General features: G+C 48.2%; 1 protein-coding gene across 1 annotated transcript; it reads left to right on the forward strand.

The window, feature by feature from the left end:
- Positions 1-1,863: 1,863 nt before the first annotated feature.
- On the forward strand, positions 1,864-13,536 carry rps6 (ribosomal protein S6). The gene is made up of 6 exons (XM_043719103.2): positions 1,864-1,994; positions 2,368-2,499; positions 5,825-6,035; positions 9,666-9,812; positions 11,734-11,891; positions 13,399-13,536. The coding sequence occupies exons 1-6, from the start codon at positions 1,989-1,991 to the stop codon at positions 13,492-13,494; spliced, it is 750 nt and encodes a 249-aa protein (XP_043575038.1). The 5' UTR covers positions 1,864-1,988; the 3' UTR covers positions 13,495-13,536.
- The last annotated feature ends 1,593 nt before the right edge of the window (positions 13,537-15,129 follow it).

Raw genomic sequence — 15,129 nt, forward strand, 5'->3', positions numbered from 1 at the left:
CCCTCTCCTCGCGCGCTCTTCCCCCCTCCCATCGCGCACTCTCCCCCTCCCCTCGCGCGCGCTCTCTCCCCCCCCTCCCCCTCGCTCGCGCGCTCTCCCCCCCTCCCCTCGCGCGCTCTCCCCCCCCCGCCTCGCGCGCGCTCTCTCCCCCCCCTCCCCTCGCGCGCGCGCTCTCCCCCCTCCCCTCGCGCGCGCTCTCTCCCCCCTCCCCTCGCGCGCGCTCTCTCCCCCCCAACCCCTCGCGCTCTCTCGCGCGCTCTCCCCCCCTCGCGCTCTCTCCCCCCCCCGCGCGCTCTCCCCCCTCCTCGCTCGCGCGCTCTCCCCCTCGCTCGCGCGCTCTCCCCCTCCCATCGCGCGCGCGCTCTCCCCCCCCGCCCTCGCGCGCGCTCTCCCCCCCCTCCCCTCGCGCGCGCGCTCTCCCCCCCCTCCCCTCGCGCGCGCGCTCTCCCCCCCTCCCCTCGCGCGCGCTCTCTCCCCCCCAACCCCTCGCGCTCTCTCGCACGCTCTCCCCCCCTCGCGCTCTCTCCCCCCCTGCCCTCGCGCGCGCTCTCCCCCCCTGCCCTCGCGCGCGCGCGCGCTCTCCCCCCTCCCCTCGCGCGCGCTCTCCCCCCCCCCTCTCGCGCGCGCGCTCTCCCCCCCTCCCCTCCCCTCTCGCGCGCACTCCCCCCCCCTCCCCTCTCGCGCGCGCTCTCCCCCCCTCCCCTCCCCTCTCGCGCGCGCTCACCCCCCTCCCCTCCCCTCTCGCGCGCGCTCACCCCTCCCCTCCCCTCCCCTCTCGCGCGCGCTCTCCCCCCCCCCCCTCTCGCGCGCTGCGCTCTCCTCCCCTCCCCTCTCGCGCGCTCTCCCCCCCTCCCCTCTCGCGCGCTCTCCCCCCCTCCCCTCTCGTGCGCTCTCCCCCCCTCTCGTGCGCTCTCCCCCCCTCCCCTCTCGTGCGCTCTCCCCCTCCCCTCTCGCGCGCTCTCCCCCCCTCCCCTCTCGCGTGCGCTCTCCCCCCCCTCTCCTCTCGCGCGCTCTCCCCCCTCCCCTCTCGCGCGCTCTCCCCCCCTCCCCTCTCGCGTGCTCTCCCCCCCTCTCCTCTCGTGCGCTCTCCCCCTCCCCTCTCGCGCGCTCTCCCCCCCTCCCCTCTCGCGCGCTCTCCCCCCCTCCCCTCTCGCGCGCGCTCTCCCCCCCTCTCCTCTCGTGCGCTCTCCCCCTCCCCTCTCGCGCGCTCTCCCCCCCTCCCCTCTCGCGCGCGCTCTCCCCCCCCTCCCCTCTCGTGCGCTCTCCCCCCCTCCCCTCTCGTGCGCTCTCCCCCTCCCCTCTCGCGGCGCTCTCCCCCCCTCCCCTCTCGCGCGCGCTCTCCCCCCCTCTCCTCTCGCGCGCTCTCCCCCCTCCCCTCTCTCGCGCGCGCGCTCTCCCCCCCTCCCCTCTCGCGCGCTCTCTCCCCCCCAACCCCTCGCGCTCTCTTGCACGCTCTCCCCCCTCGCGCTCTCTCCCCCCCTGCCCTCGCGCGCGCTCTCCCCCCCTCCCCTCTCGCGCGCGCTCTCCCCCCCCTCCCCTCTCGCGCGCGCTCTCCCCCCCTCCCCCTCTCGCGCGCTCTCCCCCCCTTCCCTCCCCTCGCGCGCGCTCTCCCCCCCCCTCTCGCGCGCGCGCTCTCCCCCCCTCCCCTCTCGCGCGCGCGCGCCTCTCCCCCCCTCCCCTCTCGCGCGCGCGCGCTCCCCCCTCCCCTCTCGCGCGCTCGCTCCCCCCCTCCCCTCTCGCGCGCTCGCTCCCCCCTCCCTCTCGCGCGCTCCCCCCCTCCCTCTCGCGCGCTCCCCCCCTCAACCCCTCGCGCGCTCCCCCCCTCAACCCCTCGCGCGCTCCCCCCCCTCAACCCCCTCGCGCGCGCTCCCCCCCTCCTCTCGCGCGCTGCCCGTTCTCGCGACATCAGCCGGGGATGAGGCTCCGCGGAGCCGGATATCCGGTCTCTTTCCCCGGGCAGCGGTGGAGTGGGTCGCTGCTGATCCGCTATGAAGGTGAGGGGCCCCCGAGCTCGCTGCCGGCCATCGGCCGCTCTCCTGCCTCGCAATACCGGCTCCCCTTACAGCCGCAGCCTCCGTGCGGCCGGCCCGGGCCCTGAGCCCGTCCTTGCCGGCTGCCCTCGTACCCGATGGCGCCGGATTGAGATGGGGCCTGCGCCTTTGGCTCCGGAGCGGGATGCGGCAGGCCGGCCGCAGGCCTCAGGCCTCGCTCAGGAGGTGCTGGGTCGGCGGGGGGTGGGCTTGGGCTGAGGTACTCGCCGCTAGTGGAGGGAGGAGAGCCCGGAGACTGAAGCTCAGGGGAGGGGAGGTTTCTTGTCCACGTCCACGTTTTCCCCCCAAATTAAAGCGAGTGTTCTCACTTTTCCAGCTCAACATCTCCTTCCCAGCCACTGGCTGCCAGAAACTTATCGAAGTGGACGATGAGCGCAAGCTGCGGACTTTCTATGAGAAACGCATGGCCACCGAGGTCGCTGCGGACTGTCTTGGAGACGAATGGAAGGTGAGCTATTGTAAACTATTGTGTCTGTTTCCTGTGAACTCAATGTATTTATTGTTTTCATTAAAACATCACCCAGGTGGGCAAACCGTCCTGTGTGGACAACTTGTATATCGAAGCCTTCACATAGTGCAGGCGTTCCCTTTCGAGCCTTTCTGCCTCCAAACCTACCACAGAATCCCTGCGGTGTTGAAAAAGGCCATTCAGCCCACCGGGTCCACACCGACCCACTGAAGGGCATCCCACTCAGACCCACACCCCCTATCCTGTCCTTGTAACCAGGCGTTTGCCATGGCCAGTCCACCTAACCTGCACGTCTTTGGATTGTGGGAGGAAACGCATGCAGACATGGGGAGATTGTGCGCACTCCACACATGCAGTCATCTGAGGGTGGAATTGAACCCAGCTCTCTGGTGCTGTGAGGCAGCAATGCGAACCACTGAATAACCATGCTACCCAGGTAACATCTGAGGTGGGATGTCATCTTTTCCACTTCACGGTCTTTTGGAGTGGCATTCTTGGATAGCGTACTGTCATAGAAAAGCAAGGAAACAGATCCTTTGGTCCAATTCGTCCTTGCCGACCAGATATCCTAACCTAACCTAATCTAGTCCCATTTGCCAGCACTTGCCTTTTAAATGTTGTAATTGTACCAGCCTTCGCCACTTTGGCAGCTCATTCCATACACTCACCACCCTCCCTCTGCATGTGGAAGTTGCCCCTTAGGTCCCTTTTAAATTTTTCCCCTCTCACCCTAAACCTATGCCCTCTGGTTCTGGACTCCACACTGCGCCAGGGGAAAGACCTTGTCTATTCACTCTATCAATGTCCCTCATAATTTTATGAACTTCTATAAGGTCACCCGTCAGCCTAAAGCATGTTTTGTCTAATTTTGACATTCTGTTCTGCGGTGACTAATGTGTAGTTTTAAATTTGTCAGGATTTACAACAATGAAAAGGTGATATTCTTTCCCGTGATTTCTGGTCCTGTATGGTCATGCTCTCACAACATAAGTCTTTGACCAGCTGTCTTTATGCTTGCTGTAAGGCTGGAGGTCTGCTTTGTAGGGAATCTCAGTCCCTATGCTCAGCATAAATCTGTTTGGTGAGGTATAAGTATGTTATTGCTTTTGCATCTTATGGGGTACGTTTGAATTTTCTGCAATGTACTACTTTAGTGAAGAAGGAGGCAAAACAACGGTAATTCTGTCATGTATCTTGAGACCAGGAGAGGCACTGGAATATTTTAGCATTGTGTTTATGTAACTATACATAAGCAGAGTTCAGTTAATTTATCTGAGGAGTAGGAGAATCAATGTTTCGGGCATAAGCCCTTCCAAGAGGCCTGTGGGCCAGAGGCTGAGAGGGGTTACCTTTTGCATTCTCAGCTACCTTCCTGCCGCCGCCGCCACCACCCCAGCCCACAGGCCTCATTCCTGATGAAAGGCTTATGTCCGAAACATTGATGCTGCCTGCCTGACCTGCTGTGCTTCTCCAGCACTACACTCTCTCTCTCCAGCATCTCAGTCCTCACTTTCTTCAGTTAATTTATCTCTGATTAGGAAAGTTGTTGGCTCAAGTTCATCTACAGAGGTTTCAGGTAATCTCTGCTAGCACTTAATGCTGTGACAATGCAGCAGTGTCAACAACTTTCAAATTGGTTATTGATATGACTTCAGCATATTGGAACATTTGAAGATCTTTCGTGGGGCCATATGAAACAAACTTTGATATAGCCACTTCAGGTAGTGGGTCAGGTGAACAAACGCTTGGTCAAAGTGGTATACAGTCTTAAAGGAGGAAAGTGAGGTGAGAAGGGATTTTCACCGCTTGTCTCGGCAATTGAAGGAATGGCTGCTGCTGGTGGAGTATTTATGACTGGAATGATTAAGATTTAGAAAAACAATATGTCACGGGGTTGTGGGGCGGAGGGGATTTGAGATACAGAGAGGTTAGACCATGGCACAGATTTGAAAACAACTGTGAGAATTTTAAAATATTGCTCAGCCGCTTTAATTCATCAACATAGGGTGACAAAGGAAGAGACTTGGTACAAGCTAACGCTTGCAGAGGGTAGAATGTGTGAGACCAGAGCAAAGGTAACAGAAGCATGTTTCATGTTTGGATGAGCTGAGACAGCCATACAGCATGGATACAGACCCTTTGGTCCCATTTGTCCACACCAAACAAGTTTCCCAAACTAAACTGGTCCCACTGGCTTGCACTTGGCCTATATCCCTCTAAACCTTTCCTATTCATGTACCTGTCTGAATGCATCATGGAGCAAAAGTAGAGTTCAGAATAAAGAGTCTTTGAGATGGCTCATAAATGATGCCAGAAATTCGTCTCCGGATCACACCAAGATTGCTTACAGACTTGGTAATAAAAGGAATAGAAAAATACAATAGCTCTGACTTCCTGGTGTTGGATAGAAAGTTTCTATTCATCCAATCTTGGATAAGTCATCTGATAATGTAACAGCAGTGGAGAATAGGAGACAGGTTGCCTGTGAGCAAACTTTAGCTGCTTCATTGATAACTTTCATTCCATCATAATGTCAAAAATGGGTATGCTTACTGATTTCACAATATTCAGAACCATTCACAACTCTTCGGATGCTGAAGCAGTCTGTGCATATGTTCAGCAAAATTGAGACAACATCCAGATTTGACCTGACAAGTGGCAGGTAACATTTGCACCATGCCACTGCTGTGTAAAGAGCAGCATCTCCACATCATTCAATGGCATTATCATCACTAAATTCCACCTAGCATCAGCCTTTTGAGGGTTACCATTAAGCGAAAATTGTTGTGGGGGGTGGAATGCTTGATTCAAGGATGAAGTTCTTCTGTATGACATGGGAAAAGATCTACAAAGTGACAGCATGTCTGAGGACTTGAAAAGAAAGGGAGCTTGAAGATGGTATAGTAGTTTGAGAGCCTAGAGAGGGTCAGTGGCTGTTTTTTTAAAAGGAGATGATAGTGTATTTAAAAGTGAGTGACAATACTTGGAGAGAACCCTTCACAATGATGTCGATCATGGGAGGAGATTGGGTTGAGGATGAAAGCATTTCTGTCCCTAAGGTGGACCTAATGCTCCCTTGAATTTTTAAGCAGTTTAGGTGTCCCCTGGGTTCTGACTAATATTTATACCTCAACAAACATTATTGAAAAAGTCATTCATATGTTTGTGGGTCCTTGTTGTTTCCAAAACTGACTGCATTTCAAAGGGATTTTATTGATTGTGAAGTGCTTTTGAATGCTCTGTGGGTGTGAAGGGTGCTGCCAAAGTTGATTCTTGTTTTAAGTTGGAAATTTTTTTATTCCAGGGATATGTTGTGCGCATCAGTGGTGGCAACGATAAGCAGGGATTCCCCATGAAACAGGGCGTCTTGACTAACGGCCGTGTCCGTCTGCTACTCAGCAAGGGGCACTCATGTTATCGTCCGAGGAGATCTGGCGAACGCAAACGGAAATCTGTCCGTGGGTGCATTGTTGATGCCAACCTTAGTGTCCTGAACTTAGTTATTATTAAGAAAGGTGAGTGAAAGTCAGTTAGTACTATAGATTGAGAAGGTTTTGTTGTGATTGTGAATAATGAATTTGCTCCCTAAACTTATATATACCACATACAATAAAAAATTTTGGAACTTGCTAAAATAGTTATCTCACAGCTTGATCCTTTTCACTTTCTGTTTGATGTGTTAGTTCAGCTAAAATCTCACTTCCCCACAAATATAATGCAATTCAAGTTGTATAATAAGCCACAACTGACTAGGTGATTGTCACTCTGATGCAGTGGAATCGGTGATCTCAGTCGGGGGCAATGATGCTGAGATTAGTTCAGGGAGAGGAAAAGACGGGCACAAAATCTTTCTTGTAACCCTGCTATATGTGGTTGCATTTTGAGAAATTTGTCATTGACGCTTGTGTGATGTCTCATTTTTTTATTTTGATGTGGAAACTCCTTTAAGCTTTGATCTATCTTGTTCCATTAGTTGGTTCAATATTTATTAATATTTTCTGGCATATCCTTCAATATGTTTTAGACGGGTGTTGCCAGGGATAGAGGGTTTGAGCTATAGGGAGAGGTTGAATAGGTTGGGGCTGTTTTCCCTGGAGCACCAGAGGCTGAGGGATGACCTTAATAGAGGTTTACAAAATTATGATGGGCATTGATAGGGTAAACAGACAAGGTCTTTTCCCTGGGGTTGGGGAATCTAAAAGTATAGAGCATAGGTTTAGCATGAGTGGGGAAAGATTTAAAAGCGACCTGAGGGGCGCCTTTTTCACACAGAGAGTGATACATGTATGGACTGAGCTGCCAGAGGAAGTGGTGGAGGCTGGTACAATTACAAGATTTAAAAAGCATCTGGATGGATATTTGAATAGGAAGGGTTTAGAGGGATATGGGCCGAGTGCTGGCAAATGGGACTGGCTTTATTTAGGATATCTGGTCGGCATGGACGAGTTGCATCGAAAGTTCTTTTTCCATGCTGGGTACATTTTGTTGGCTAATATGTCTTTGGGCTGCTGCTAAGATAAGTGCCTTTTAATTAAAAATTGAAAAACTTATGCTGTATTTCAAATTTTGGACAACTGTTTTTGAAATTGTTGATATGGTTTCTCTTGTTCCAACTAGCCTTCCCAATGAACTGATTCAAAAGTGTGTAAACAGAAAATTGCTGTGGTAATGTTGTGGTCTTTCTGATTCTTGTAGACCAGGCCTTTCTGCAAGTCCTTGGGTTCTGTGCAATATAAACAAAACACTATAGAAACTCAGCAGGTCTGGCAGCTTATGAGGAGCGAGAGAGAGAGACATTGATGTTTCAAGTCTGGCATGACTACTTCTGAATTGTGTTCTTTGTAACTTGCGTAACTATCTTGTTAACAGGTTGGTTGTTAGTGATATAACCCAAGTCCTTTTAAAGGTTTTATGTGGTGTAGTGTGCTGATATCCAGGACTGAGAAATTAATTACAGGTGTCCCCCCATATCCACAGGTGATATGTTGCAAGATCTACCGTGGATGCCTGAAACTGCGGATAGTAGCGAACCTTCCCATTTCAATGGGAAACTTACCTTTCTGGCAGCCCCTGGAATTATTTCTGGGGTGTTCCATGTGATATTTCCAGGCCATGGTAAACTGCAGATAACCGAAACTGGAAACAGAATCCGTGGGTACAAGGGTTCTACTGTACACTTGTGTGACCACTTCTGTCTCTCCTAATTGTGCTAGATTGGGTATGATGGTTCTGTCACAAGTACAGTAGTCCTATTAGCAGTCTGTAACTAAAAATTCACAAATCATGGTTTACCTGCCATTCATGATAGCTGGTATAAAACAACGGCATTAAAATTGTTTGCTTCCCGTATAAGTGCGGGCAAGTTGTCTTGGTCTACAAATAAGTGCTTATTAATTAAAGTTCTCCCAGAGAATCAGCAATTAAATTTGTCCTAAAGGTACCCTATGGGGAAAATCCAATTAAAAATGGGAGAAGTCTAACAAACTGGAGTGAGTTGAGAGTGTGGCGCTGGAAAAGCATAGTAGGTCAGGCAGCATCTGATGAGCAGGAGAATCAACGTTTTGGCCAAAAGCCCTCCTTCAGTAGTGGAGGCCTGGTGAAGGGCATATGCCCGAAACGTTTATTCTCCTGCTTCTCAGATGCTGCCTGACCTGCTGTGCATTTCCAGCGCCACACTCTCAACTCCTGATATCCAACATCTGCAGTCCTCCCTTTCTCCTAACAAACTGGACTTAGTTTGATAAAATGGTGGACTTGAAAGATATTTTGTGAACTTCAGCCATTTTTTGCATTACTGTTATTGCATCACCTCGCCATTTGGATATTTTAAAGTGATGGGCACTATTTTAACACTACGGTTGTAATATATTTTCCATCAGACCACCTTTCCTTTTTGTCATTTCCTCTTACTTTTCTCCCCTTTGTCCAAAGCTGAAAGTTTGAATACTGCTGTCTTATCCAAACTCTTGTGCTTTGGGATATAATATTGGTGTTGTGGCCAATGTTCTTGAATTTATGGTTACAAGAATATTTCTATCTTTATTGTATCATCCTGACTCTCTGTACTGGCAGTACGTTTTCCCCCTATAGTAATCCCACAAGTGCACATCATACTTTTGAAAGGCAGGTTGACCACCCCTTATTTGTTACAGCTGTCAGTCTTAGGTTTTACTCTGCAGCATGAACTTGGGCTTTTGGTTTTGGCTTTGAAATGCAAAAACTAGTTCATCACAGCTTACCTGAGTTCAGCTCATACTTACGAGTACAGTAATGGAAGTCTGCCTTGAAATCGTGGTGCTGAAAAGATTTGACAGCTGGTGCGGTTAAATTAGATGAATTCAGCTTGTGTTTGGATCAGATAATATGATGGGAGTCTCTGGTTTAGAAGCATGTAATTTCTTCATCGTTGGCCAGTTAGCTAGCAGAATGATGTAGTTTGTATGATATTTTATATAGCGTTCATAATTCTAATCACTGCAGCTGATGTTATAACCAACAGCATGAAGTAAGAGTCTCATTGCAGAAGGTGTTACTGCAAAGTTTATCATATACTGTACTCCCCGTGGGAATGAATGGCTGACATGAGTAAATAGTCTGTCGTCCCTGGTTTTGTCTCAAGACGTTGGTGAGGTGATTTGTCATTGTGGTTAAGAGAATGTCACCAAAATCCCACTACCGTCTACTATCCAGTAATAAATGCCGTTGCTGTGTTAACATGGACATCTTGCAGTAGTAGATAGGCTTTGATTGTGATATCTGCTTGTCCCTGAGTTTGAATTATTCATCATTCCAGAAAATTTGCTGATTAAAAAACGTGAGGAATCAATTACGTGGGAAAACTTTCAGCAAAAAAAAAATTGAGGGACTTAACAAGAAAAGGAGGGAAATAGGTTTCTGCAGAAACCAAGTGTTTGGCCTAGTAATGCAGGGGGAGCATTGCACATCTGTATGGAAATAGATTTAACCATACTGAGGAACCTCAATTATCCAAACGACACAGGCAGGGAGTATTTTGTTCGGATAATGGAATGTTCAGATAATCGATGCTGGATAACACGGTTTACCCAAGCATTGGGACCTTGCGATCATGTTTGGATAATCGATGTTCCACTGTATGACAATCTGAATATTCTCTTTCTGAATAGGTGAAAAGGACATCCCGGGACTGACAGACAATACTGTGCCCCGCCGTCTTGGGCCAAAAAGGGCGAGCAAAATCCGTAAACTGTTCAACCTGTCCAAGGAAGATGATGTACGCCAGTATGTTGTAAGGAGACCTCTCAGCAAAGAAGGTGTGTACATTTTCCTACAATTCTGGAACAGTAAATTCCTACCCCATTTCTCCAAACTAACTCCCAACAAGATTGCCATAAAACCTGTTAAAATCTTCGAGGTGAAGTAGTTTGCTTCCTTCCCTAGTCTGGCCTGGACAGTCTGTTCTGCTTTCACACAGAAGTTCTGTTCTCGCGCAATTCTGTATTGGAAGAAAATCGTGTAAAGTAGCACCATTTGAAGTAATGGGGCCCGAATCGCATTATAACCAATATACTCTTTTAAAAAATAGGGCTTTAGAAACAGTGTCCCCAAAACATCTATCGTATTATAGTGAATTTGCATTAACAAAACGTGTATTATAGCAGAATGACCTGAATGATGCTGGATCTAGAACGATGTGATTAAATCTGAACCAACCTCTGAAAGCACCCACTTCTTTAAAGTGCTGGTTCATCACTTTCTCAAGGTTAATTGGAAATGGGTGCTAAATGCAATTCTCTTTCCTGCAGCTTTGTATTTACACTCTTCCAGTTTGGATTCTGCCACAGTAGTTAAAGTTAACCATTACATATGGCAATTTAAAATAAGAGCAGAAATAAACCATTTGGCTTCTTGAGTCTGCTTAATCGCCAGTAGAAACATGGCTAATTTGTTGATGTTTCAAGTTTCACATTCTAATCCACCCCGATAACCTTTGGTTCCCCTGTCTAACAAGAGTCTACCTACCTCTGCCTTTACATCATTTGAACATCTCTGCTTCCATTAGGAGCAAAGAGTTCCACAATTGCATGACCCTCTCAGAGGAGTTGCGTTCTGTTTGACATGACTGGTAAACTCTTCATTGTTGTATTTCTCTGCAGATTTTGGCATATTGAATGGCCACATAATCCCTCTCCAGTGCTTGCTCTCCATTGTCTAGAATTATGGGACTGTAGCCATCTGATTCTTGTTTCTTCAGTCATTGTCAGAAATGGCATTCCTCCTGCTGCCAGGTCATTATTTCTGGCCTTGCCCCTAGACTTGTTTGTCACCCCCTTTCTATTTGTAATTGACATGACGCCCCTTGATAGCATCATTCGTTAACACAACAAAAACAAGTTGCTGGAGAAACTCAGCAAGTCTTCCAGCATCTGTGAAGAGAAATCGAGAGCTAATGTTTCAGGTCTGGTGACCCTTCCTCAGATGCTGCCAGACCTGCTGAGCTTTTGCAGTAACTCCAATTTACAGCATCCGCAGTTTTTTTAGCTTTTGTTCATTACCAGCTGTTCTGCATGCAAGCTAATACTGATAACAGCTGAAAATGTGTTGCTGGAAAAGCGCAGCAGGCCTTCAGAAGGGCTTATGCCCGAAACATCGATTCTCCTGTTCCCTGGATGCTGCTTGACCTGCTGCGCTTTTCCAGCAACACATTTTCAGCTCTGATCTCCAGCATCTGCAGACCTCACTTTCTCCTCTAATACTGATAACACTCAACTCTGTATCTCTGCTGTCTCCAGTATGCTCCCCCTTCTGTTAAGTTCCCCAACTTCAGCTCTGCTTCAGTTTTTACTGCTGCTGAAGCCCCTCCCCAGTTCTGTTTTCCCCCATGACTTGATCATTTCAGTGATCTCTCCAACCTCCAAACCTGAGCTCATCTGATAGGATTCAGACTGCATACTAACTTGCTGCAAGCCCAGTTTTAAAGCATTGCGCCTTTGTTTGCTGACCCACCTTAGTTTCCAGTCAGGCAGTACTCCATTTTAAAAGGTTATGTTTATCTGGATGGCAGCACTTGTGCAGACGTTAGTGTTGCATATTCTAGCCTACAAGAGTGAATTGATGATGTGTACTCCAATCCCACCGTTGCAGATGAAGGAATTTAAAGTCAGTTAATCAAGCCAGCTGAGGCTGCTTAAGTTTTAATTTTGTACGTTCTGGCATTTTATCTGCAACTCCCAGGTAAGAAGCCGAGAACCAAAGCTCCCAAAATTCAGCGTCTGGTAACTCCCCGAGTTCTGCAACACAGGCGGAGACGCATTGCCCTGAAGAAACATCGTACTCAGAAGAACAAGGAAGCAGCAGCTGAATATGCCAAGCTTCTGGCCAAGAGGATGAAGGTTAGTTATTTATATTATCAGGGAATACTTGGTTTGCTGTGTTTAGTTATGTCAGTGCGGATCACTTGCACTTTTTTGGTTAAAGCTGTCACATTGCTTCTTTGAGAATAGAAACGTTCAGACCTAAAGAATTGCAATTCACTACCATCCTCCTCCGTGGGGTTTAAATTGATTGACTGGGGTGCTGACCTCTCTGTCTCTGTGTCTCTCGCTCTCGCTCTCCTCCCTCCCTCCCTCTCGGGATGCAGACATTTGTGGGGTTTAGATTGACTGGGACGCTGATGTCCCCCGTCCATACAGCTTTGTCATCTTCACAAACCAAATGTTTTCCTCCACATTCTGTAAGCTTCATTTCATCCAAAATTCTGCTGCTTGTACTCCATGGTCACCACAACCTGTTCAATCACACCAAGGCCCTGTTGACCTTGATTGCAAGTTTCTGCAATTGTGTACATTTAAAGCTTGTGACCTTTTAAGACCATGAACAGTGCCTCCTGTCTAAAAGCTTTATCAAACACTGGCCATGCTTTCCCGTTCCCCAAGCTCCTAACCTTTAACCCTAATCCCTGAAATTCCCTCAATTGTGTACACTGTTGTTAAAAGTTTTCTCCCTCTCAGGCTTCTGATCTTTCTACCCAATATCCCATTTTTGATACCATCTTATTCTTACATTCAGTGTCTGTGTCACACTAAGATGTTCTTTTACATTACGGACACTAATTAAAAGTATGCTGAAAGAGAACTTGCTACAGAAAGTATCCAGTTAAAAAAGCAAATGGGGTCCTCGTATTCACAACAAAAGGACTGAATTATGGAAGTAAATAACTGTTGTTACAGTGATATAAGGCATTGGTGAGACCACACCTGGAGTATTGTGTTTAGTTTTGGTCTCCTTACTTGGGGAAGGATATGGTGGCACTGGAAACAGTTCGGGGTTGGGAGGGGTTCCCCAGGTGGATTCTAGGGATGGAAGGGCAGTTGTACAAGGAGGGATTGAACAGCTTTGATTTGTACTTAGTGGAGTTCAAAAGAAGGAAGGGGAATCTGATTGAGGAATATAAAATGCAAAAGGGGGTTGGTGAGGTGGACATTAGACAGGTGTCCCCTATGTAGGACAGTCTCGATCAGGAGGTTATAGATGCAGATTGAGAGGGGGGGTAGCTTCAAAACTGGGGTGAAGAGAAACCATTTCTCGGAGGGTTGTGAATCTGGATGGAACTTACTGCCCCAGAGTGCAGTGGAGGCAGAATCGATCAACAGATTCAAGAAAGAAATTGATATGTTTCTGATGAAAAGGGGGATAAAGGGCGATGAGGAACAGGCAGGAGAGTGGAGCTGAGACCAGGATAAGATCAGCAGTGATCATGTTAAATGGTAGAGTGGGCTCCAAGGGCTGAATTGCCTACTGCCTTTTCTAATTCCTGTGTTCCACAGTAAACAGCGATAATATTGGGTAAGCTGCATTAGAAGCATTGTATTAATCAGACCTGTTTCAATTTATTTGCAGGAAGCTAAGGAGAAACGTCAGGAACAGATTGCAAAGAGACGTCGTCTTTCTTCATTGAGGGCCTCCACATCAAAATCGGAATCTAGCCAAAAATAAAAATATTGGTGGGATAGGCAAAATAAAGAGATTTTGTTGAAATGCCCTGCATTCATTATTTACATCTCAAAGATATAAATACCGGAGGAAGCCTGCGCAGACACAGGGCAAATGCCAATTCCACAAAGTTGCCCAAGGATGGAATCGAAGCTGGATCCCTGCTGCTATGAGGCAGCAGTGCTAACCACTGAGCCACCGTGCATCTTATTCGTGTAAAGGTGTTGTTGTTATAGAGTGAGTGCAGCAAAGGTTTAGCGGGCTGGTTTGGTGGGAATGTGGGATGAGGAGAAGTTGAAATGGTTAGGCTGTTATTTATTTTAGATTCGATACGATTCAATTCTCCTACAATGCTGTAGTTCAGAAAAATGAGATTGGGAGATTTCATAGAAACGGCTAAAATTCTAACCAAACTAGAGGGGCTGGGTGCAGGAAAGATGTTGCTGATGATAGAGTTCGGAACCAGGTGTTGCACTGCAAGGATTTGGAGTAAACCGTTCAGGATTGAGATGAGGAAATTTTCTTCACTGGTGAGCCTGTGGAATTCATTACCATAGAAAGCAGTCATGGTGAAAACATTGTAGCATTTCAAGAACAAATTGGACATCGAGCTTAGGCTAAAGATATCAGAGGCTGCGGGGGAAGCAGGACGACGCTGTTGAGTTTGATAATCAGCCGTGATAGTGATGAATGGCAGAGCAGGTTTGAGGGGCTGAATGGCCAACCTCTCTTTTCTCTTCCCACATTGTAAAGCCGTTAAAGCAGACACAGCCACATATGAGTTTTGCTCTTCATGGATTTAACTTATTGCCTGCTATACCAGCAGCAACACATTCAGGGTATATTGACATGCTTTATCTGCAAGTTCTGTCATAAGTATCGGTATCGCTATAGGTAAGTGAGAGCTGCATTTCGGCAGTAATGGCAATCAACACACTCTAGAATCTTGAGTACAGGAAGAGGCTAACCTTTTCTGCAGAATCTGATTCTACAAAGGTCGTACATGAAAATTTGCTTTGTATTCATTCCCTTTACTGACAAAACCTTTTGTTTGCACATCATGTTAAATCAGTCCCGCCTCGTTCAGATTACCCCTTGGCCTTTGCTCCAAGGAGAACAGTCCCAACTTCTTCAATCTACCCTCATAACTCAAGATCCTTGTCATTGCAAACTCCATGTCACCCAGAACATGTTTTACACAAGCTCAGCATCACTCCCTTACACTTGTATTCAGTACCTCAATTACAAGAGGTAAGGGTATTGTATGCTTTACTTATTACTCTCTGCCTTTTGCCACTTTCAAAAAACTGCAACTGCACAACCAGGTCCCTTTGCTCCTGCACCCCTTTCAACTTGTACCAGCTATTGTCTTTGTGTTCCTTTCACTGGGATATGCTCTTCCTGTCAGGTGCACAAGTTCAGGTAGTTTCCATTATGTCTGCAGGAAGTGTCTGGTTGTGAATCCTATCAGATCGCATGGATAGGTCAGAGTGGCAGAGGCAATGAGGAATTTATAATAGCTAAGGGGTGTGATGAATGGCAATCATAGGAAGGGAGAAGAGCTGCAGATACAGTCAGGTAGATGGGTTAACTCCAGGAGGGGTAGGTAGGAATCTTCTGTGGCTATCCCCATTACAA

The sequence above is a fragment of the Chiloscyllium plagiosum genome, unplaced genomic scaffold (genome assembly GCF_037043375.1).
Source record: "Chiloscyllium plagiosum isolate Xiang-an unplaced genomic scaffold, Cpla_swu_hap1 HiC_scaffold_2, whole genome shotgun sequence".
Classification (NCBI taxonomy): domain Eukaryota; kingdom Metazoa; phylum Chordata; class Chondrichthyes; order Orectolobiformes; family Hemiscylliidae; genus Chiloscyllium; species Chiloscyllium plagiosum.